At 55.4% G+C, this 23302-nt stretch overlaps 1 protein-coding gene across 5 annotated transcripts in view; it reads left to right on the top strand.

The window, feature by feature from the left end:
* The window catches only part of DHRS3 (dehydrogenase/reductase 3), a 41627-nt gene that overhangs the window by 15342 nt on the left and 2983 nt on the right, over positions 1–23302 (top strand). For all 5 annotated transcript variants that reach the window (XM_019461439.2, XM_053898945.1, XM_019461438.2 and 2 more), the window contains 3 exons: positions 17347–17490; positions 18195–18314; positions 18679–18917. In XM_019461439.2, the coding sequence (XP_019316984.1) occupies positions 17347–17490; positions 18195–18314; positions 18679–18917 (503 nt within the window). The remainder of the gene's footprint in view (positions 1–17346; positions 17491–18194; positions 18315–18678; positions 18918–23302) is intronic.

A 23302-nucleotide genomic window follows, 5' to 3' on the forward strand; every position in this document is an offset into this window, starting at 1 on the left:
TCTCCTGATGGTGGGTCTGGAGGTATCCTTCAGACTGGTTTGTCGACCTCTGTGACCAGAAGGTCCGAGGATGGGACTACCTCTGGGCATGGCTTCAGGGGCTCAAACACTGGGTGGCAGGATTCAGCCTCTCCTTGGGCAGGCCTCCTGCTCACGTGTGCCCCCTCGCTGCCTTAAATACCCCAGCTCCCAGACCACAGGATGGAGTGGTCTCTTCTGCTCAGCAGTTCCAGAAGGATCCAGGACTTGAGTCTCCCTGTCTGTGACTGGGTTGAGCCGGAAGCAGTCGCTAGTGATGGGGTTACAGGCCTGTCCCTGAGTCAGGGGTGGACCAGTCCCAGCCAAGTCACAGTGGTTGAGAGTGGGGAGGTGGGCTTCCGTGGGGGTCTGTGGGAGTGCCGTTACCAGGAGCAAGGGTATTAGGAGCAGGCGTTTAGTCCTCCTTGTAGAGGGACCAATCCAGGTTTTAGTCATCTCAGGCAGAAGAACTTCCAGGAGATCCAGGCCCACCTGTTAGCCAGTCTAGTCTAGTCTCCCAAGTCTGGTCCTGCAGACATTATCAGGTCATTTACTGACACTTTGGGGCTAAAAGGACAAATTGGTCCTTTTAGGCTTGAGCTGAAACCTCCTCGCCCTCGGGGAGTTTGTATCTCAAAGAGGCAAAATGAGCAGCCAGTCAAGGTGGCCTCGCAGGTTGTCAACACTTTCTTCGTGACCTTTTCTAGAAGACTGAAGGCCACTATGATAGGAGAGTAAAGGAAGTCCCTTTGCGGGGTCACTGTTCATCGTGGTGGTTTCCTGGGTGTGAGAAGCCCAGTTCTCCCTCCTTTCTGGCCACAGGCAGGTGAGCAGAAGGGAGCCCATACTGGGTCCTTCCAGGGTGGGAAGAAGGGTCTCTGGGGAACTTCTAGAACTCCCAGGACCAGGGTCCTTTAAGAGCCCAGCCAGCCAGCACAGCATGCTCTGACCCTCTCGGGCCCCACAGCAGGTTATCCTGGGCAGCTGGGGCCAGCGTGACCACAAAGGGCAGGCGCGACCTTACAGCAGGCAAGCAGTCCTGCCAGACACCCCCACGTGACATCAGGCCACCCTTGCTCCCGCGCCTCACGTCCTCACCTCTCACTTGGCACAGAAGGGCTCCCGCCTCACCTCTCCAGGCCACTTCCCTGTGAGCACCCAGCAGAGGGCAGGGGGAATGGTGGGGGTCCTCCAGCCCGGAGCACAGGGGCCACCCTGCACCCCTCTGAGGGCTCACGCCTCCTTGGCTGGCGGCTCCACTGACCTGGTTTTGGGGCCACCTCTTGGGCCTCCGTGTTGGGCGGGGTATGTGCATGTGTTTGCACGACACACACGTGAGCTCCCGCGTGCTGGGCACGCACACCCGCATTGGCTTCTTGGCCCTGTTCCAGGAGCCAGTAGAGAACAGTGGTTCAGATTTTGAGCTCGGAAACCTCAAACCAAAGTTCTTCCACTTACTTTGCCGAGTGACCCCGGGCAAGCTTCTAGACCTCTCTGAGCCTCAGTTTCCTCATCTGTAAAAGGAGGACTCAATGAGATAACGTGTAGAAGTCCTGAGCACAAAACAGGCCTTCAGTATGTGTTGGCCCCGGGGGTGCGGCCGAGGATCGTGTTTGACTATTCACTCCAACCCGTCTCGTACCCCCTCTACAAAAGCACTTATGACCGGTTTGTTTGAAGCCGGGGGAGGGTAGGTTAGATGGGGAGGGGGCTGCTGTGCCACCGACAGCCACTTTGGGGCAGACAGACTCGAGTTTCAATCCCAGCTCCTCGGGCCGGAGACCTTGGCCAAGTTCCTCAACCTCTCTGCAGGAGCTTCCGGTGGCTGTGCTAACACACGGCCCACGCGCTCAGTGGCTTAAAACAGCATACACTGAGGCTCTTAGAGTTCTGGAGGTCGGAAGCCCGGCACAGGTCTCCCGGGCTGAAGTCGAGGTATCGGGGCTGCATTCCTTCTGCAGGCTCTAGGGGATCACCTATTTCCCTGCGCTCACAGCCTTTAGAGGCACCTGTGTCCCTTGGCCGGTGGCCCCTTCCTCTGTCTCCAAAGCCAGCGGCTGCCATGCTTCCTCACAACTTCCTCTTTCTCCCTTCTTCTGGCCCCACTTGTCAACTTGTAAGGCCCCCTTGCGATTATACAGGGCCCCACCTGGATAATCCAGGATAATCTTTCCATTTTAAAGTCAGTTGATTAGCAAATTAATTCCATCTGCAACCCTAATCCCCCTTTCCCTTGCAAGGTAACACCTTCACAAATTCTGGGGATTAGGGCCCGGTGTCCTGGGGAAGCTTTCTCATCTGCAAAGTGACAGTGCTAATCCCAGCCTCCCAGGGCCTTTGGGAGGATTCCAGGAGATGGTCCAGCATGCCGGGCAGGGGCTCAGGAAATGCTGGTTGGATCTGCCCTGAGCACCTGCTGAATACAAAGCTCTGTTTCAGGTGCCATCCAGAGTCACCAAGGATGGAGATGTCACAGTTCCTGCCACAGAGCGGCTGGTATTGTGATGAGGGCAGTAGGACATCACCAGGGAAGGTTTGTCCTTGGAGAGCAGAATGGAAAAAACAGGGACTTTTACTGACCCTGTGCTGGGGGGGAGCAGCTGCTCCTGGGTCAAACCAGAAGGCTTCCTAATGGGGGTGGACTTGATAGGAGGGAAGGGCACGCAGGGGACTCTCCTAGGTCACAGGCCCAGGTGGACATTACACAGAAAACAACACAAGGCCGCCTGGGTGGCTCAGTCGGTTAAGCCTCCAACTCCTGGTTTGGGCTCAGGTCATGATCTCACTTTGTGACTTCGAGCCCCACATCGGGCTCCGTACTGGCAGCACAGAGCCTGCTTGGGATTCTCTCTCTCCTCCTCTTTCTGCCCCTCCCCTGCTCTCTCTGTCTCTCTCAAAGTAAATAAATAACAACTTTTAAAAAATAATTAAAAAAGAAAAAAAAAAAAAAACCACAAGGTTCTGGTTCCAGCCTCAGTCTAGCTGGGAAAATGGACCAGAGGCCCTCAGTAACGTATATGGTGTGATGGGTGCCTGATGAGCAAACCATGATGGGAGTCAGCTATGGGCACAGCGTAGGGCTTCCAACCAGTCTGTGACTTTGCTGTCAATGCAGCTCTTCCTGTGCACTAGGTGACTTACAGGGACCATCTGAGAGGTAGGAACTGTTCCTGTCCTCATTTTTTAAATGAGCAGAATAAGGCTCAGAGACGTTAAATATTTGCCTAACATCACACAGCACGGATAGTTGTGGGATTTGAAGCCAGGCAGTCTTGCTTCTGCGGAAGGAAGGCTGGCAGTGGCTCGGCCTGGGGTCTAAGGCGAGACATCAAGGAGGAGGTGGAGGCCACAGAAAGAAAACATCCCAGGAGAAGGGGAAGTGCGTGTCTGGAAAATGGGAGAGGCGGTTGGGCCGGCTAGAACAGAAGTGTGAGTAGCGTGATGGGAGATGGTAAAGGGCAACACCTCACAGTACTTGGTGGCCACAGACTGGATTGAAAGAGCACTAGGGAGCCAAAGAGGAGCTTCTACAGGGTGCAGGACCAGACGGGTTCCTGGAAGGTGAGGGAAGCCTGGTTTTCCAGCAGAATTTTCCTCTTTCTGCAGGGCTGGTGCTGAAGGGAATCCCTCATGCCCAGCATCCGGGCCAGGCAAGAACCTTGAAGGTTTGCTCCCAGCATCCTCTCGCCTTTGCTGAGCAGGCCGATTCCCGCTGCAAAACGTCCCACTGCTTCCCCAAATCCCCCAGCCCTCCAGGCCCAGATCCCCAGCCTGATAGCATGACGCCAGCCAGCCGGAAGGGTCAACTCCATGGCGTTTGACCTTCCTCCTGCAGAGATTAGACCGATTCCTAATTAATGGCTTGTAGGATAGATAGTTACCTTGGCACAGCTTGCAAGTAATTTAAAGCTTGTCCTCAGGAGGCCGGGCCATAAATAATGCTTAATTAGCCGGAGGTCTTCCTGGGACACACCAGCTGTGTGTTATTGGGCACACAGCTCAGGGACCCCCGGATGCCTGGTTGGGATAGGAAGGGGATGCTGAAAGAATCACCCCTCCCCCAGTGAAAAATCAGTCTTGTCTTTCAAAACAACAGCTATAGTCTCACCTCCACCAGCAGAAGTGTTACCAGGGTTGGGGTCCCGGCTCAGCTACTCCTGGCCAGGCCCTTGACATTCTAGGACCTCGGTGCCCCATCTATAAGATGGCCCAATAGCTCAGGGCCATGACCCCTTGAGGACTTGCTTAAATGTATAGATCAAATTAAGAGGAGGGTGGGGAAAAAGGACTTTGGAGACTTTGGATTTAGGAACTGAGGCTAGGGGATTATAGACCTCACTGAAGCACCTTAGACAAGCTCTTGAATAAATCCTAGAGCACTGGGGACCACTGCGACACGATTGTTTTCACCGCTAAACCTAATACGCTTCCGTACTGACTGCTTTTGGTTTTTTTTGCATGTGTAGAGTGGGTGTGTAGGCAACTGTGAATCAGCTAGCTGTCGTCAGCCGTCTGTTGGGATGTGCTGTCCATTCTGCATCGTGCAGTGGGTCTGTTGGGGCCATGTTTCCCGCTGTCCAGGGCAGGAGGGGAAGGCACGTGACCTGGCATTCCGTGCCCCTGGGTATGGCTTCTAGAGCCCGGTCCCATGTAAAGGCCCTGCCCGGCTTTCTCGTGCGAGGCCTGCGGGCCATACTTCATCCGTCCCGAGATCCCCTTCAAGACACATTATCACCCGTTTCACAGGGGAGGCAAAATGATTTCATTCGTTCGCTCACATGCTCAGCAGGCACCTGACGACCATGCCAGGTGCTGGGAATTCATCCCGAGAGCCTATGCTAGAAAGTGTGTGTTGGGGGGGGGGGGGCAGAAATAACTTAAAATTTCAGATAGCGGCAAAATGCTGTAAAGACAATAAAACAGGGTGATGGGAGGGAGAGAGATTTAAATATTAACTTCGGTGACAGGGAAGCTGGAATTGGCTCTGGTGTTAGACGGTGCCTTGTTGCATTCCTGGGCTGCTTTTTAAAGATCTGTAGTCATTTCTTCTTTACCCCCCCAGTCGCCACAAGGACTTGAATTAGTGGGGTCCAAAGAGGGGAGTCAGTGTGGCGGCTCCTTGGGGCCAGGGGACCATTTGCCCATATGTCCCCAAAGCCCTGGCCACTCACAGGAAATCCAGAAGGCAAGTTTGGTAGGTGGCTGAGGAGAGAGGGCCTGCTTGGGTTCCTTTCCGTGTCTCCAGGTTCTGCATCGGGCCCCGGATCTGAAGGCTTCAAGCCAGCCCCAGGAGCCTGGTGAGGCTTTCGTGCACTTTTGACCTTCCCACAGCGGCACAGGGAGACCAGTTTTGATTCTTCCCACTTCCCGGGGGGTGGGGGTGGGGGGGACGGTAATGCCCAGAGATGCCAAGTGACTCATCCAAAAGTCACACAGCAAATCAACTCCAGAGCACGGTGCTGGCCTGCCGGCCCCAGCCTGGCTGCCTGCCATTCCCAAGGGCAGTTCAGACACCTGGGCTGCCGAGGGTGTGCGGGCCAGGGCCCGTTCTGGGAGCCGCCTGGAACAAACGGTGGTCCCCTGCCTGGTGGAGGCGGGCAGCCGGCGGGACAGGCTGGCATCTGCTCACACCTGGAGGAAGGGCCCCCAGCACCCCAGCACTTCTGCTTCCGTGAAGAGGGATGAGCTTCCCAGAAAGCCGAGCTCAAAGGCAGGCACTTCCCCAGTCTGTTGGGCAGAAAGCCCAGAGCTGACCCCAGAGGCTCAGCCCTCGGTTTTGAAAACCCCCCTCCCGCCCCGAGAGGCAGGGGATGGGGTCCCCAGCGGAGAGGCTGACCCCAGATGGGTGGACGCCGCCAGCCCCCGGGGACGCTCCGGAGGAGGGAGGCCGCGCTCCAGCTGGGCCCGTGCCTGCCAGGGGGGGCGGCGGAGGGTTCACGCTGCGGCCAGCAGACTGGCTGCGTGTTGCAATGTCTGGTGGCGTTTGCAGCATCCTGTCCGTGTGTGCAGCTGGGGTAACCTCAGGCCGGCGCGGAGGAGCGTGTGTGGCGCGCAGGCCTCGCGGCCTGGAGGCTGCTGGCACCTTGCATCTCATTTACAGCTCCGGGTTCAGCCGCGGGCCAGCGGCGCCCGTGACGTCACGCCGTTTGTTTACCGCGGGGAGGAAGCGCGGGCGGGGCCCGGCGGCGGCCGGAGGGGCACCCCTTCCAGCCCCCGCGCGCGCCGCGACCCCAGCCCCAGCCCGGCCCTCCTCCCCACCTCCCCTGCCCCCTCCCTCTCTGCGCCCCTCCCCGCACCCCCAACCTCAGCCTGGCCCTCCTCCCCACGTCCCCCGCCCCTTCCCATCCGCACCCCAACCCGTCCCCGGCCCGGTCCCTACCTACCCCGCCCCCCACCCTGCTCCGCCCCCTCCCCAGCCGCGCTCCGGACACCTCCCTGAAGCCCGCCCCCTCCACATCTACCTCCCAGCCCTCTTCCCTACCCTCTCCCTTCCTTTTCCGTCCGCCAAACGGGATCCCAGCCCGATCCCCACCCAGGACTCCAGCCCAGCCCTGCCCCACCCCCTCCCGGGACCCCCCGCGGGCCCCCACCCTCCGCCCGCCCCTGGGCCCGCTTTCAGAAAGACTTCCTGGAGCCTCCTGCCAGACCCGTTGAGGTTTCGCCCGGCGGCTCCTCCTTGCCACCACCCTCACCCCATCATGTGAGCGCAGACTCGCCTCCCTGCACGGAGCAGGCTGCGGCGGCTCATTTCGCTGTCAGGGGCGGTGTTGGGATGGCCGGCGCTTTGTTATTGGAAACTGGGGTGTTTACCGGCGGCGCGCTAGGTGGGTAGCCGGCCAAGGGCGCGCTAGGTGGGCAGCTGGCCTGCTTGGCCGGCATCCAGGCACCCTCTTCCTGGGGAGGCGGCCCTCGCCACCTGGAACCGTTTCCTCACTCTCCACCACCCCTCCCCCTCGCTTTGCCTGAGCCCAGTGTTCTGGATGCTGAAGGGACCTGGGGATCGAAGTCAGGACCTTTCTCTTCCTCCGAACCTGGGACTTGCCAAAGCCGACCTTCCCTGGAGAGGGAGGCTCAGAGGCTCAGTGCAGGACCACTGTTCTACCATTGTCTCAGACCAAACCCTTTGGGGTCCTCTTGGGACCCCTCTTCCTCTGGCTGCCCAGTCCTGAACCCTCCTCTTCCAGAAACTTCACCCGACTGCCCCATCTGCCTCAAGTGTCACCCGCCTGTAGAGCAGCTCCTGACAGCCCCCCCCCCCCCCCCGCACCGCCCTGGTTCCCACTCCCATTCCCAACCCCCAAATCCCGCAGTCAGAACCTGTTCCAGAAGCCAAGTCAAAAGTGATCATTTCTGTGGTGACAACCCTCTGAAGGGTTTCCAGTCTCATTGGGAATGGAATTCCATGCCCCCCACCCCCCGCACTCCTTACAGCTGCAGTGCTCAACTTCGTGTCTGCCACCTGGCCTCCCTGCTGTACCCCAACACCCTGAGCTCATTCCCACCCCAGGACCTTTGCACTGGCTGCTCCCGCTGCCTGGAAGGCTCTTCTTGCCCCAGATATCTGCATCCCTCCCTCCTTGACTTCCCTCAAGTTTGCCCAAATGTTATCCTATCAGAAAGGCTTCCCCTGTCCCCCCTTCCAAGTAAATACCACTCCCACCCGGGGATCATTCCATCCAGCCTCCCCCCTACAAAGCTTCCCTCTCCTTCCGTGCACTTTTGGCCACCTTTATATATTGCGTTTGTTCCTATGTTCGTTGTTCCCCATCTCCCCCGTACACCCGTGAGAGCAAATGCCAGGAGAGTGGAAAGAACTTTCCTGCTGTATTCCAGAGCTTCCAGCACTGCCTGGCATGCGGTCACCACTCAGGAAGCCCCCTTGAATGTGTGAGTGAGCGAGTGAGTCAGGACAGGGAGCAGTGAAAGAGCTTGGCTTTGGGGTCTAGGTTGAAGCTGCTTTGAAACTTCTGGTTGCACAGCCTGCACGAATTACTTAGCCTGTCTGAGCTTCATTCATGCACGGCACTTATGGTCCCATTTCTCAGAATGGTGATGCTGGAGATGCGCACCATGCTGGAGAGTGGCCTGTAACCACTGGCTCTCCTCCCCTTCTTGGCACCTGCATCTCAAGGTCACCTGGTGTTCTCTGCAACGGGCCCAGGAGGGAGGTCCAGATGCGGGAATGGGGGCAAAGGTCATGAGGTGTCAGCTAGCAATTCTGGCCTGAGTTTTCCCACTCCTGGGTTTTGCCAAGTGTGGTCTACGGGTGGACAGAAGGAGGTGCAGCCCTTGGGCCGGGCTTGTAGGCTGTTAGTGTTTGTGAAAAGAAACATCAGCCCCTGAGTTTCGGGCTGGAAGTGAGAAGCTGTTCTGCTCTTCCTTAGAGGCAGCCTTTGAGATAGTTTCCCTTTAAGGAGGTTTTCCCAGTGGTCCTGGAACCAAAAAGATTCACAAGAATCACACCCTGGGGTGAGATGGGGACTTAGCCCAGTTGTCCTACTTGGTTTCTGAATAGTTGCTGAAGACATAGCTCTTGGCAGGTGAAAGTGTTAGGGGTGTGTGTGTGTGTGTGTGTGTGTGTGTGTGAGTCGCGGGGTGGGGGGCGCGGTGCCCCTATCCTCATGGATGTAAGGCTTCCATTGTTGGAGGGAGATGTGTGTCCGAGAAGAGATCTGGAAAGTCAGAAAGCAAGGACGTGCACAAAGATGTTTATGGCGTCTTCGTTCATTGCTGTCAAAACTGGCAACCAAGAGGCCCGCCATTAAGTGAACAGATAAATAAACTGAAACATTCAAGCAATGAGATCCTATTCAGCACTAAGAGGAAATGAGCCATCAAGCCACGAAAACACACGGATGCACCCTAAATGTATATACTAAGTGGGAGAAACCAGTCTGAAAAGACCATATACTGTGATTCCAACTGTATGGCATTCTGGAAAAGGCATAGGGACCTTACGCGTGTCAGTGTGGGTTCACCAGTTGTAACAAGTGTACCACTCTGATGGGGGGCGTTGTAGCCGGGGAGGCTGTGCCTGAGGGGGTGCAGGGGACATGTAGGGACTCTCTGTACCTTCTGCTCCATTTTGCTGTGAACCTAAAACTGTTAAAAAAAAAAAAAAAGCCTCTAGTAGCCCTATGTTATTTATGGATCAAATACATATTCTTGGTCCCAGAGGTCAAGGGTATAACTGGACTCTACCTGAACCTGTCCATGCTGCCACCCTCTCCTGGGGACTCCACTCCACCAGCTCCAAGATGGCCTAGCCTTCTTCCTTCCTTTCTCCTGGACCACACTTACATGGCTGCCCCCTGGAAGGGCTCTCCCCTCTTTTCTCTGTGTGTCTCTTTTCTGTCTCTTATAAGGACACCTGTCATTGGATTTAGGGTCCACCCTAATCCAGGGTGATCTCATCTCAGGATCCTTAACTTAACTCATTACATCTGCAAAGACCCTTTTTCCAAATAAGGTCACACGCATGGGTATCAGGGATTAGGAATTGGACTTAATTTCTTGGGGAGTTGGGGCACAAGTCAAGCTGTTATGCCCCCCTGCGGGCAGTAGTGAGGACCTCATCTACAGTGCCTAGAGCAGGGCCTGGCACACAGCGAGCGCCCGAGAAACGTTAGCAGTGGCAGCGGTGAGTCCCGTTCTCCTTCTTGCCCGCTGGGAGAACCAGGGATGCTCCTGGCACACCCCTTCCCCCAACCCCCCCCCTCCCCGACTGCCCCGGCCACTGTGCTGACCTATGCTCAGGGACAGTGGGTCCTGTCCTCACCTGTTCTCCCACCTCAGCCTCTAAAGGCCCCCGGTAGCCTCGCAAAGTGTTGAGGATCATTACTGTCACCCATGTGGCACATAGTTGGTCAGCAGGGCCATGTGCTACACGGTCACAGGGCAGCGGCTTCCCGGGAGGTGGACGCCTTGCCGTCCAGCCCTTGTCATGTGGTGTGCACTCGGTGACAGCTGTGCAGTGCATACATGTGGCCCTTTAGGGGGTCACTTGGCTCTTCGCTCTGCAGGTGAAGTTCGGCGGCCGAGTGCACAGGAGTGGGCATCAGACCCGGCGGGTTGGAGTTCCGGCTCTACCGTTACCAGCCGAGTCATTTCGGGCGTATCACACAGCCCCTCCGTGCCTCAGTTTCCTCATTTTCGGATTGGGCCTGGGGCCCCCCCTCCTAGAGCTGCCAGAGGGCTGGGTGGGGACCTGCAGCAGGTGTCCGCATGATGCTCGTGGTTCTCCCCGTGGCTCCCACGGGCCAGTTCCAGGCGGACCTCGGCGGGAGGAAGTCTCTGTCCGGCTCCAGGCTGTGGTCAGGGACTCGTGGGAGGAGGACACTGCTGCCTGATCTAATCTGAGGAGCTTCCTAACAGTCCGCTCCAACAGCTGAGCCAGCGGTAGCCAGAACATTCTGGGCAGGCCCAAACAGGGAGCGAAGCCAGCGCGAGCCTGCCCTGCCTGTCACTCGGGCAGCTCGGCAGCACGGGGACAGGAAGGGGGAGCCGCCCCTGGCCTGAGCCCCCAGCAAGGAGGCCCTGTGCCTTTGCCCCCTCTGACCCGCTGGGGTCACACATCAGTGGGGGGGGGGGGACACAGACAGCGAACCGGAGGCTATGCAAAGGGCAGGGTGCAAACGGGTGCATGTTGAGGGCAGAAACGGGGCTCTCGGGGAAGGGGGGGAGGTGGGAAGATTAGAAAATCTGATATGTCTCGAGGGGGTATCCCATCACTGTCATGGATTCTGAAGGGTTGTCTTTGAAAGACAAGGTGGGCTGCTTGCCTGTTGGGGGTGACCGCCCAGCGCTCCCAATGGGCGAGAGCTGGAGGCAGCTGGTTGGGGTTCATTCCTAGAAAAAAAAAAAAAAGCTTCCGTTCCGGAGAAGAAAGGGCTAAGTAAGGATCCAGAGTGGTAGTATTCAAACTTCGTTTTATTTTTTTAGCAACGGAATCTGTATAGAAATGGCTGTTCTAGAAGACGAATAAAAGTGACAGTGCTCTGAATGACCCGGGGTGGGGGGTGGGGAGCGGGGACCGTCTACCAAGCCTCCCACCCCTCAGCAGTCCTGGAGGCTCCTCGCTAGATTCCCCAGGGTTCCCAGAGCTCAGCGGGAACACCTGTCTCCGGAAATCCTTGGACGGTTTTGACACTGGTCTCCACCTTCGTGGGCCCAGGACTGTGGACAAAGGAGGGTCTTGTAAGTCGAGTGGAAGGATGGAAATGGAGAGGTCTCTAAGATTCTGCGGTGCTGTCCCAGTTGAGGCTGTGTCTAGAAGCAAGGCAATGAAGCCCCGGTCTTCCAGGCATCTGTCACCCCGGTGACCCCAGTTTTATGGGGGGAGAGTGGGATCTTCTGCGAGCAGAGATCTATTTATGTTCCTGAGTTAATAATAAGAATAATAATAATAGCGAGAGTTTGTCATGTCCTTTCTTCATCTTCCCAACCACCCTTTGAAATTCATAACCTTAATTTATACAGAGGTTCAGTGGGTGTCTCAGTTCGTGTAACTTCTGAGGGGTAGATCAGAGAACTGAGCCCAGCAGTCTCTGGCTCCTGAGCCTGTGTTCTCAGCCACTCTTCTCAAAAGATAGGGGGTCTCTTTTTGGAAACAGGCAGGACCGTGAAAGAGAAGAGAGCTTAAAATTTAACTTCCGCTGGACAGCACGTGTCCGTGCTCCCAACGTCACCAACCCGCACCCCTTGCGGGCCACACGAAGCTCTGAGAATGGATTTTTATGAACGTCCTCCCGCTGGAGGTGCTAAGAGTGGAGGAGAGCTGTGCACCCTCAAAACCGTGACCCTCCCGCCCACCCCCCCTTCCCTGCCATGGTTTGGGGTCTCTGGTGGGTATTTTCTTCCTTCTGGGAAACCAACTCAGCATCGCTTCGCTCCAAGACATGGGACCCATGAGACATGAGCTGTTCTGCCAAAGACCTTCCGAGGGACTTAGATCTTTCCGGGGCCGCCGATTATAAACAGATGCTCCTCCTGGGATCCGCCCGGAGACCACCCAGCTCACGTCACTGGGGAGGGGGACTGTGCTCTCTGCAGCTGAACTCCAGCAATGAATGCCAAGTGCAGGCCTGCATGCAAGCATCTCTGGGCAAAGAAGGCAAGGCTGGGTGGAGAAGAGTCACTCACTGTTCTCTGGCCAGCAGATTTTTTCTAGAGACCTCCCTGGGCCAATGTCATGTGACAGTGTTAGTTGGCTTTTACTCTTGCTGGGTGCTGAGGTTACCAGATGGATAGAATGGATGGGATTCCCCAGAGGACCTTGCAAGCTTGCGGGGGAGGCAGGGGTGTTCACGCACAAAGATCAGTGTTGGCAGTTGGGCATGCGAGTCTTGGGTCACACTGCACTGCACCAGTGGTGTGACCCTGGACGAGTCATTTTACCTGTCTGAGCCTCACCTGCAAAATGGACAGAGTAACCATACCCACTCATGGAATTGTAAGGATGAAAGGAGAAAACACACGGAGGGTACCCAGCCTATGGAAAGTGCTCACTAGATACTTGCTGTTGTGTCATGATGTTGTTATTGTGGATTATTGTGTGTTATTGAGGGATAGAAGGAGCAGCCAGAGAAGCTTCACAACCAAGGGGGCATTCAAGCAGGGTTCCGCAGGATGAATAGGAGTCCACAAGTAGGCTTGGCATTTAAAGCAAAGGAGAACAGCGTGCTGGGCACTAGGTAGGGTCACAGGGAACTCGGAATGAATGACATTTATCCAGGAGACAAGATGTAGATGGGAAATGGCGAGGACAGCGCACTGGGGGCCAAGTTCAGCATGTGATGCGTGAGTGTCAACCTGTAACCGTGAGCTTCCTCGCTCATCCTCACGATGGGGAGAGAGATCCAAACAGACAGCCACCTCGTGCTGGGTGGGAGCCCCAAAGGGGCAGAGCCAGGGACCTGGGGAGCAGGCAGGGCTTGGACCCGCGGACCTCTGACCTCTGGCCTCATGGTCTCCTCAGCTGTGAGAAGTGGGTAACAGTGGCCTTCAACTCTGGGGCTTCTCGGGCTCAGGCTGGCTGGAGCTGCGGTGAGGGCAGCTTTGAGGGAGAGAAGGGCAGGGACCCTGGGCCGGACAGGGCGGCCGTGGCCTGAGAGGGGCCGGATGTCTTGGTCCCCTTCCCTCCATGCAGCCTGAAGGACAGGAGCTAACCGTTGGCCCCAGAGAGGCTGGGAGGCCGCCAGTGTGGAGTCACCCTGAACCGTCATTTTATCAACCAGGCCTAAGAGTGAATCCCGGGCCCGCTGGCCCTCACCAGCTGCTCCCTGTCCTGGGAGTTTATTCAGAGGAGGCCGGCTGGGGTTCCACGGGCTCGTCAATCTGCCCCCTCCTCTCCTGTTCACCCCACGCCCCTCTCAGACCCCTGCCTCCTGCCTGCCTGTCCTCTCCTCCGTTCTGACACCGGGTGGGACTCTTGTCCTGTCAGCTGTCCGGAGTCACCCCCAGGTGACTCCGGGCAGGGACCGTGTGGGCAGACCTGCTGGGCTGAATCTGCCAGTTTCCTGGTCAGCAACTCTGGGTCCCCAGAGGGGTCCAGGCAGGGCACTGGAGAAGGAGAAGCCAGCAAGGCGCAGGTGAAGCCCTCCCATCCCCAGAGGACCCACCCGTGACCACCAGTGAGGCACCCATGCATGGCCCTGAGCCTCTTTTTCCATCTGAGAGTAACCCCTTGCCCCTTCAAGGGTCTCAACCTCAGACTTGACTCTTCACATCACAGCACAGCCCCAGGATGGTTTTGAGGCACTGGGGAAATCTGGGTCTCACTGAATCTTGGTCCAAGCAGACTCTGTGTTGAGGGTTCTAGGACCTTCGTGGCTCCGTCAAGGAGGATGGGGTGGTCTCAGCCTTCATACCTCCCTGCCCATCCCACCTGTGGCAGCTGAACTGTCATTCATTCACCCAGCAAACAGCATGTGCCATGCTGGGCCCTAGAATATGAAAATGAACAAGCCAGGATTGAGGATTGGGCTGAGGGCTCCCAGCCCAGTGGGGTTCGGGGGGGCGGGGCGGGCAGCAAGCAGCCCTGTCATTGTACCCAGGGAGAGCTGGAGGCTCTGAGCACAGAGCATGAGGAAGCCAGCCCACCAGGGCATCCTCAACAGACCCCGAAAAGGAAATGGCCCCGCCTGGGTGTATCCCCTGCCCACGGGAAATGAGTGGACACAGCATTCCCTTTGCCCCCCTTTCCCCCAGTCCCTGTTTCCCTCTTCAGGGCTTTCTTCCAGCCACGTGGACAGTCCTGGCCTCCCTGGTTTCCTGATGGCTGGTTTCCTGGGCAGACCGGAGGCGGGGTTAGACCCAACCCTCCTTGCCCTACCTGAGAACTGAGGGGGTGGGGGGGTCAGGAAGAGTTAGTTAATCCGGCCAGGAGTCCCTGGTGCCCCTTCTGCTGGCACCCCATGCACACCTGTGTGTGCTGAGAAGCAACCCAAGGTTCCCAGAATACAGGCCTGCTATGTGTACTGCCGCTCCAGACCCTCTGAGGTGCTCGCTTGTGCTCCTAGGACCCCTGCACCTGCCAACACCCACCCCAGCTTTACACTTCCCTTCTCTTTCCACTTGTCCCGAAATTCTCAGAGTCCTCAGAGGCACTGCCTTCTGCCAGACCCTAGGGAACAGTGCAAACCCCATGGCCCTGTTCCCCATAGGAGCTGGAGGTGGGATAGGGTTGAGCAGGGACTAGGGGAGGAGAAAAGAGGCCAAAGATCACCTTCACCTCAGGCTGACATAGTCAGAATTAGATGGAGGGTGGTTGGATGGTGGGAGAGGGGTGAGTAGAAGGAAGAAAAGAGAGGTGGATGGATGGATGGATGGATGGATGGATGGATGGGAGGGAGGGAAGAAGAATGGATTGGGTATGTAGATGGATGGATGGATGGATGGGAGGGAGGGAGGAAGGAAGGGAGGGAAGAAGGATGGATTGGGTAGGTAGATGGATGGATGGATGGGAGGGAGGGAGGAAGGGAAGAAGGATGGATTGGATGGGTAGATGGATGGATGAGTGAATGGATGGATGGATGGATGGACAGATAGGCAGATGGGGTAACAAGGGAGGATGGAAAGAAACTTGGGTGACAAGGACTACAAGGCAAGGGTGAGGTTTGGTGGAGTGGAGGATGCTTACACCCAATTGCCTTCCCACAAGAGATGTTTTTTTTCTTCTTCCTGAAGTGAATCTCCCTGCCTCCCCTGAAGGAACACACTCTAAGTCTGTTTTTAGTTCAATAGACAAGAAAGTGTCCCTTGGAGACTGTCTAATTGCAGTCCGTTTGCCCTTAAAGGACTTTTGTGGTCATGGAGAGCCACTGATGGAATCCTTCCTTGTAAAACACTTCCTGTATTTTAAGACTTAATTATAAGAAATAAAGCGGTTGGACTAGGTGGGGTCTTCAAACTGGCCTTCCCAGGGATGTTTCAGGGGTTGAAAAAACACTTTTATTTTCTTTTTAAAAATATTTCAGGGGCGCCTGGGTGGCTCAGTTGGTTAGGCGTCTGACTCTTGAGTTTGGCTCAGGTCATGACCTCATAGCTTGTGAGATCGAGCCCCATGTTGGGCTCTACGCTGATAGCACAGAGCCTGCTTGGGATTCTCTCTCTCCCTCTGCCCCTCCCCACTCTGTCTCTCTCTTTGTCTCTCTCTCAAAATAAATAAACATTTTTTGTAAATTTTCAAAAGTGTCTAAAGCACTAGTAGAAAAAGCGGGTCCGTTGGAGACCACCAGCTCTTTTTGTCTTCTTTCCTAATAAGATAAAGCCCATTGCTTTATTCAGGTGATTTGTACATTCCAGAAAGTTTGGGGGTGGGGGAGCACACCAGGTCTTTTTTGTATCCCTCCAGCTACTCCCTTTGGGACCCTTTCTGCTTAAGTGAAAGTGCTGAGATTTTAAGGTGTACAGTTGATAAAACCGTTCCCACCACCAACTAGTCCGTGTGACTTTTCTCTCTACTGTGTCACAGAGCAGACTGGAGAAATCCATCGGGTTCTGGGCTGGTGTGATTGGAGCCACTTCTGTAGCCTTCACTTGAAAACGCTTGCTTACCCAACACGGCCTTCCTGTTCTCGTTAGTTTCTTCTAGAGGGAAAAATCTGTGGTTGGACCTGGAATGTCTTCCTTGTGAAGAAACCTAGTTTCACACACGGGGTACCATGTTGGGTTTCATTTTTCAAGGAAGAGTTTCATTGACAATTTTAGAAGGAAGAAATGAAAATAGAAACCCATTAGACTAATCCCTGGGAAAACCCCATCTCTTCTTTTTTCCGATGCCTTCCAGACCCTGCCTCTATTGCCTTGTGCTGCCAGAGCTGAATTTTATTAAGGTTCTTAGTTCCCTGTCTTCCAACCCTTTTACCGACGGGGGCCTCTCTGGACCCAGGGACACATCATGTCATGGGGAGGTGGGTTGTTCTCGCTGGGGTCAAGGTTGAGAGTGAACCAGCCTTCTCTTCTGAGCCTTTTATGGCCAGCCATTCATAAGTTTGTCCAACACTGTTAGGAGTCCATTCATTGGCCCCACCAGGGTCTCCTCCTAGTGCAATGGGTCCCACATTTATTGCCTGTGGGGACGGCAGCATTTCTTTCTCAGTGGGAGCCTGGGTGCCTCTCTTCGTGCCCTCCTTCCCAGTGGGGCCACAGCTAGGTGGGGAGTCCACTTCACCTCTGTGGGCCTCATGGCCAAGACCTTCCAGTCCATTCTGGAGGCTGGTGCTCATAAACCTGGCTCTAGACCTTCTGGGTGGGAAGGCCGGCTTGTTCCTGAGAACATTCTGGAACACCATACAGGAGTGCTGTCACTCCAGACTGTGTAGGGTAACTAGAATCTGTTGGTGGGAGGCATCCTGTGGAAAGGAATGTGTAAGAAAGACTTGTGTGGGAGCCCGGGTGACTCAGTTGGTTCAGTGTCTTCGGTTCAGGTCATGATCTCGCAGTCTGTGAGTTCTGGCCCCGTGTCGGGCTCTGTGCTGACAGCTCAGAGCCTGGAGCCTGCTTCACATTCTGTGTCTCCCTCTCTCGCTGCCCCTCCCCCACTCATGTTCGGTCTCTGTCTCTCTCTCAAAAATAAATAAACATTAAGAGAGACTTGTAAATAATGCATCCATCGACTGGTCGTAAATGGGCTCAGTAACTGTCCGTTCGGTTCAGAAAGTCATACTGTTAATGTGCTTGGCGTGCTGTCGTTGGATGCAATCGGGGAGGCTAGCTACCTGGCTTGCCAATTACTCGGGCAAATTGCTGAATTTCCATTGCCCACCATTGAATTATGATGGGTCATTTAATCACCACCTATTTGGTGTTGCCATCCTCTCCTTCCAGATCGTTCTCTGGGGCCGGACTGAGAAATGCCTGAAAGAGACGACAGAGGAGATTCGGCAGATGGGCACCGAGTGCCACTACTTCATCTGTGATGTAGGCAACCGGGAGGAGGTATACCAGACGGCCAAAGCTGTCCGGGAGAAGGTAAGTGCCCAGGAGGGTCTGTCCCGGGTTCGGCTGGACACAAGACACAATAGCCAAAGAGAACGTTCTCTCACCTGCCTGGCCTGGGAGAGAGCGTTGCGAATGGCAAAATGGCTGTTTTCGGGGCATGTCTGGGGACTGTCCCGGAAGCTGGCCCAAGCTGTGTGTGCATGTCCGTGTGCGTGAGTGTATACGTGCATGCGTGTGTGTGTGTGTGTGTGCGCGCGCGCGTGTGTTCTTTGGGGCAGGGATTAGGTGTGTGGCTTGATTACATAACAGAAGTAATCACCTGTTGTCCCCTTTGGAAGAAACCTTGTGAGTTTCTGGGGGGCAAAAGTCCCATCGCCCTCTGGGAGGATCCTTCTCCTGACTCCAGCCATCTGTTCACGGTGAATGTGTCAGTGAGCTCCACAAGAGCAAAACCCATCCTGTTTGCTATCTAGCCCGTGGTGAATGTGAAGTGCTTCTGTGTAGCAATAACCTCATTTATCGTAAACAGGCTGTGTGCCACGAAGTATTTCTGACCCTCAGATCAACCCCGGTACGGCCATCAGCTCCATCTCACAAATCCAGACTGAGGCTCAGAGAGATGATGTGGCTGTCCAGGGGCACACAGCCGGTGTCGAGGGGGCAGGCCCCGCCCCTGTGGGTGCAGGCCACCGGGACTGGCTGCCCTAACAGCCCCGCGGCCCCCTTGCCCACAGGTGGGCGACATCACCATCCTGGTGAACAACGCTGCCGTGGTCCACGGGAAGAGCCTGATGGACAGTGACGATGACGCCCTTCTCAAGTCCCAGCACATCAACACCCTGGGCCAGTTCTGGGTAAGGGCCGTCCTGGGCCACAGCCGGCCCTGGGCGTGACAGTGACGTGTTCCTGCCCTCCCGGCTGCTGTAGGGGGGTGGGGAGAGGCTCGCCAGGGCTTGGGCTCAGGCCAGGGGGATGTCGGGAGGCAAGGTGGCCAGGTAAGAGCAGTGACCACCCAGCCCCAGGAGACATCTGGACGCACGGAAATGCGGAGCTCGGTGCCCTGCGGTGGGCGGGCCTCGGCCCCCTCCCCTCCCGTCCCAGGAGAGCTCAGTCATGGAGCGGTGCCTGTGCCCGGGGTGGTCGTGCTCCCCAGAAGAGGTTTCAGAGGGGCCGCTGGAGCCCGCGGCAGCTCCACACTGACCTCCCACCCACCCTCAGACCACCAAGGCCTTCCTGCCGCGCATGCTGGAGCTGCAGAACGGCCACATCGTGTGTCTCAACTCCGTGCTGGCGCTGTCTGCCATCCCTGGTGCCATCGACTACTGCACGTCCAAAGCCTCGGCCTTCGCCTTCATGGAGAGCCTGACCCTGGGGCTGCTGGACTGTCCAGGAGTCAGTGCCACCACCGTGCTGCCCTTCCACACCAGCACCGAGATGTTCCAGGGTATGAGGGTCAGGTCAGTGAGCGGGGGACTCCCCTCCCTTAAGCCAAGTCCCACAGTGGATCGGACCAGGGACGTGCTTAGTATGCACAGAGAGAGCTAAAATTTAAAAATACCGCGGAAGCCCCTTCTGTTTGGCTTTGTGGTCTCATACCCGATTCTCTATGTGCGAGGCGGTGGGACACTGTAGTGGCTTAGGGTCTTGCTTCTCAGGTCAGGGAGCTCTTACAAAGTATCAGTGCACATGCACGCAGTGGAATACTCCCCAAGAGAACAGTGTTAACACACGAACAGCATGGATCAATCTCAAAAGTATTACGTTGAGCAAAAGAAGCCAGACGCTTTAAAAGAGTGCCTTCCGCATGAAGGCATTACAGGAACCTCTAGCACAGGCAAAACCAGGCCAAGGTGATAGACATTAGAATAGTGGCCATCTCTGGAGGGGCGGGGACATAGCCTGGGAGGAAGCACAAAGGAACTTTCTAGAATATTTTAAAATGCTCTCTCTTCCCAATCCAAGTGGCAGTTACATAGGTAAAAATTAATCATGCCACACACTTAAGATTTCAACTTTTTATGCAAATTATGTGCATAATTATATGTATTCAAATTATAGCTCAATTTAAAGAAAGACTGAAGCCCAACCCCCTGTCCTCCAGGCCAATGGGACTCCAGGGGAATGGGAACTATTGGTTGAGAGCTCATGCTTTGGAGCCAGCCACCTGTGGGGCTGACTCACTTATACCTGTATTGTACCATCTGACCCTGGGTCCAATTAGTTCCCACTGTAGCCTTCGTTGCTCATCGGTAAAACAGGAAGGTGAGTGGGGTGGCTGGGTGGCTCGGTCAGTTGAGTGCCCGACTTTGGCTCGGGTCGTGATGTCACAGCTCATGAATTCGAGCCCCACATCGGGCTTGCTGCTGTCAGCGCAGAGCCCCATCGAGCCCACTCTGGATCCTCTGTCCCCCTGTCTCTCTGTCCCTTCCCTGCTCATGCTCTCTCTCTCAAAAATAAGTAAACGTTAAAATAAAATAAAACGGGACAATGAGGATGTCCACGTCTAGGGTTCTGTGATAAGGATAAAAAGGGATCTGGCATGGAACACTGCATGTGTCTATAGTAAGTCCCCAATAACGGTGCTCTAATGATGTACAGTCATGAAGGGGCACAAAGTTAGAGACAGGTGACAATGGGGAATTATCCAACAGCTACTTTCCTTGCTTTTGCAGTGCAGCATATAATAACAGATTTGCCTTCTAAATTATACACAACAGGTTCTTCCACACACGAAGATGGTGTGGAGGTTCACCGTGAGAATTTAATGAGACAGCTGGTGGAAAGCATTTAGCACAGCACGAGCCATGTGGGAATCAGTCCCCCTTGGTTGTTGTTATTGAGACTGGTTTGGTCATCCCTCCTTCTCTACACTTGTGAAATCTTGAGCCAGTCTTGCTACCTCTGTATGCTTTACTTTGCTCATCTGTAAAACAGTGGAAATAATATTTCCCTCGGGGATCTTTGGGAGGATTACAAATAATACATGTGAGGCATCTGGTGCAAAGCCCGGCATGCTAGATGGTCAGTAATGAACGGCTGCTCTTTTTGTCCTTAACTGACAGTGAACATCTCCATGAACGCAGATGTGATTAATCTTCCTATCAGATCATACCTTTCCTGTGCCACGGAAATCCACATTTCCACCTGGCTCACATGCAGATGATCACGGATTCTGTATTTAGAGGAGGTGGGATTAATGACCGTGGATGTTCCCTATTGGCTTGCCGGCCCCCCCATACCACTTTGGGCCAGTTTCTTTTCTTCTGGGTATACAGGAGGTGCTCAGTAAATGCCTACTGGACGGAAGAGCAGCAGGGGCAATCCTGGGTTTCAGGTGGGCTCCGGGGCACAGAAGTAAGTAGGCAGGACGTCAGCAGACCTCTCGCGTGGTGTTCCTGTCTCATCTTCTGGCCGCTTCCTCTCTATCACTTCAAGGAAAGGCGACATTTTTCTACAGTGGTTCAGAGGTTGGGCCCAAACAGCCAAGGACCAAATCACAGCGGTGTGTGACCTTGGACAGGTGACTCAGCTTTTCTATGCCTTGGTTTCATCTTTAAGAAGGGATTGAAAGTGTACTCCCTTCTTCACAGCTTAGCTGAGCTCCTAGATGTGACTCACCTAGCCTGCCTGGCACGTAGTAAGCACTAGGGGAAGGTTAGTTACCTGTGGTTGTGCAGGCGAGCCCCGAGGTTTGGGGGGAAGGGTCATAAAAGGATGACTGATGTGTAAACAACTTCCATTCCCTAAAAGAAAAGAAAGAAAGAAAGAAAGAAAGAAAGAAAGAAAGAAAGAAAGAAAGAAAGAAGAGAAGCATTGGTTTTTAGTCCAACCATGATTAACAGCTTCCCAGCATTAAATGGAGGTAGAGACAGATGTTTAGGACAAAACTGATGGGTTTTCTGGCAAGAACGGCCATGTAGATGCTGTTGTTTGCAAGTTACTATTTATTGATCTTGTTTGTCCCAGCCACAACAGCCACTTTACAAACGCTGCTACACGTGGCCCTCAGCAACCCCGTGAGGGAGCTCTTGTCCGCACTTCACAGACGTGGGAACTGAGGCTCAGAGGAGCGAAGCTACTTGCCCAGGGCCACACAGATGGACATGGGCCGAACTCGCTTATTCCGCAAGTCTGCACGGCCTCCGTGGGAGTAACAGCTCCCTATATACCCATCCCACCCACCAGGAGGGAAAGGAGAAAGTCCCTCCAGCAGACGCGCCGGCCTCCTCTGTCAGGCTCCCCTGCAGGGGTCTTACTAGGAAGGGCCCCCCCGTCCCCACAGAGCTTGGCCCTATCCATCCTGTCTTCCCTTCCCCTGCGTAGCAAGTAGGCCGGGCCCTGGTCGTGGCTGGAAAACCAGACTGTCCGCCATGTCTGTAGGGCTCGTCAACACGTTCATCTGTGCAGGCTCCTGGTGGCCGTCCTTCCAGACTGCAGGGCTGTGAACACCTTAGCTGCACATTAAGATAGCAGAGGAAGCTCGTGGCCAGGAGGGTGTGGGGGGAGATCCGCGGGTTCTCTGAGACCAACCGGGCCCGTGCTGGGGTCCCAAGAGTTGCCTTTGCCCAAGGTGACATCAGCTCCAAGAGATTCATCACCCTAAGTGCTCCTGGTACCTGAGCACAAGCACTTCGTGGGATCAAGGTCAGCCCTGCGCCTACAGGCCCACCAAGGATGGGAGGACAAGCTGCAAGTGAGAAGGGGGACAGAGCTTTGGCCCGGGGCTCATGCTGGCCTGGCTTGAGCCCTTAGGGCCCCACCATCTCCCCAGAGCCTCAGCTCCCTTCTCTATGAATTGGAGCGAATGGTGCCTGTTGGATTTAGCTCAGGCCTGACAGGGAGCATCGTCACTGTGCGAGGCTCAGGTCAGAGGCCTCTGAACACGCACGAGAAAGCTCCCTGGCGCCCGCTTATTCAATCATTCATTCATTTACCAACCCCGTGGAAGGCACTCTGTAAACACTTGACCAGCTCAGTGAATCAATGAATCAAGGAGGGGACCAGCCAGTGGGGCAGAGAAGGGCATTCCCAGCAGACCCCCACCTCCAGACGGGCCGAGCAGGGCACATTCGGGGGCAGCAAGTTGTTCCGGGTTCATCGGTTCAGCAAAGCGTTTATTGAGCACCCACTATATGCCAGGCACTGCACACCGGGGGCTAAAACAGGGAGCAAGACCGACCAGGCCTCTGCCCTTGTGGCACTCACAGTCTGACAGGGGAGACAGGCCACGCACAAGCAAACAAGCAGACAGGCAAGGCCACGTGGTAAATGAGGTCAAGGAAATTAGCAGGGGGAGGAGATCAGAGGCCACCCAGAGAGGATGGGCCGAGAACCCTCCCCGGTGGGATAGCTGGCGAAAGGCCCTGAGATGGCAGGGAGCTGAAGCGACAGAAACAGAAAGGGTGGCCTGGATTTCGGGAGAAGAGTGACAAGGGAGAGAGGTCAGGCAGTGGGCAGGGCCCAGGACAGTGCTGGAAGAGGGTCTGAGCCAGGCAGCAGCAGGATCTGAGTGACATGTTCGTACTTTTTTTAATGTTTACTTATCTTGAGAGAGAGAGAGCGTGCAGGGGAGGGGCAGAGAGAGGGAGAGAATCCCAAGCAGGCTCCACACTGTCAGTGCAGATCCCAACATGGGGCTCGAGCTCATGAACCGTGAGATCATGACCTGAACCAAAATCAAGAGTCGGATGCCTGACCGACTGAGCCACCCGGGCGCCCCTGGGTGACATTTTAAAAGACATTTCAAAGGAAGCATTTTGAAGAATGGTTCCCAGGGGGTGGGCTACAAGACCTCCATTCTCCAGGCGAGACCCACTGGGAAGAAGGGGAAGGAGGAACTCCC

This window comes from Panthera pardus, unplaced genomic scaffold (genome assembly GCF_024362965.1).
Source record: "Panthera pardus isolate Hobbes unplaced genomic scaffold, ASM2436296v1 HiC_scaffold_11, whole genome shotgun sequence".
Lineage (NCBI taxonomy): Eukaryota > Metazoa > Chordata > Mammalia > Carnivora > Felidae > Panthera > Panthera pardus.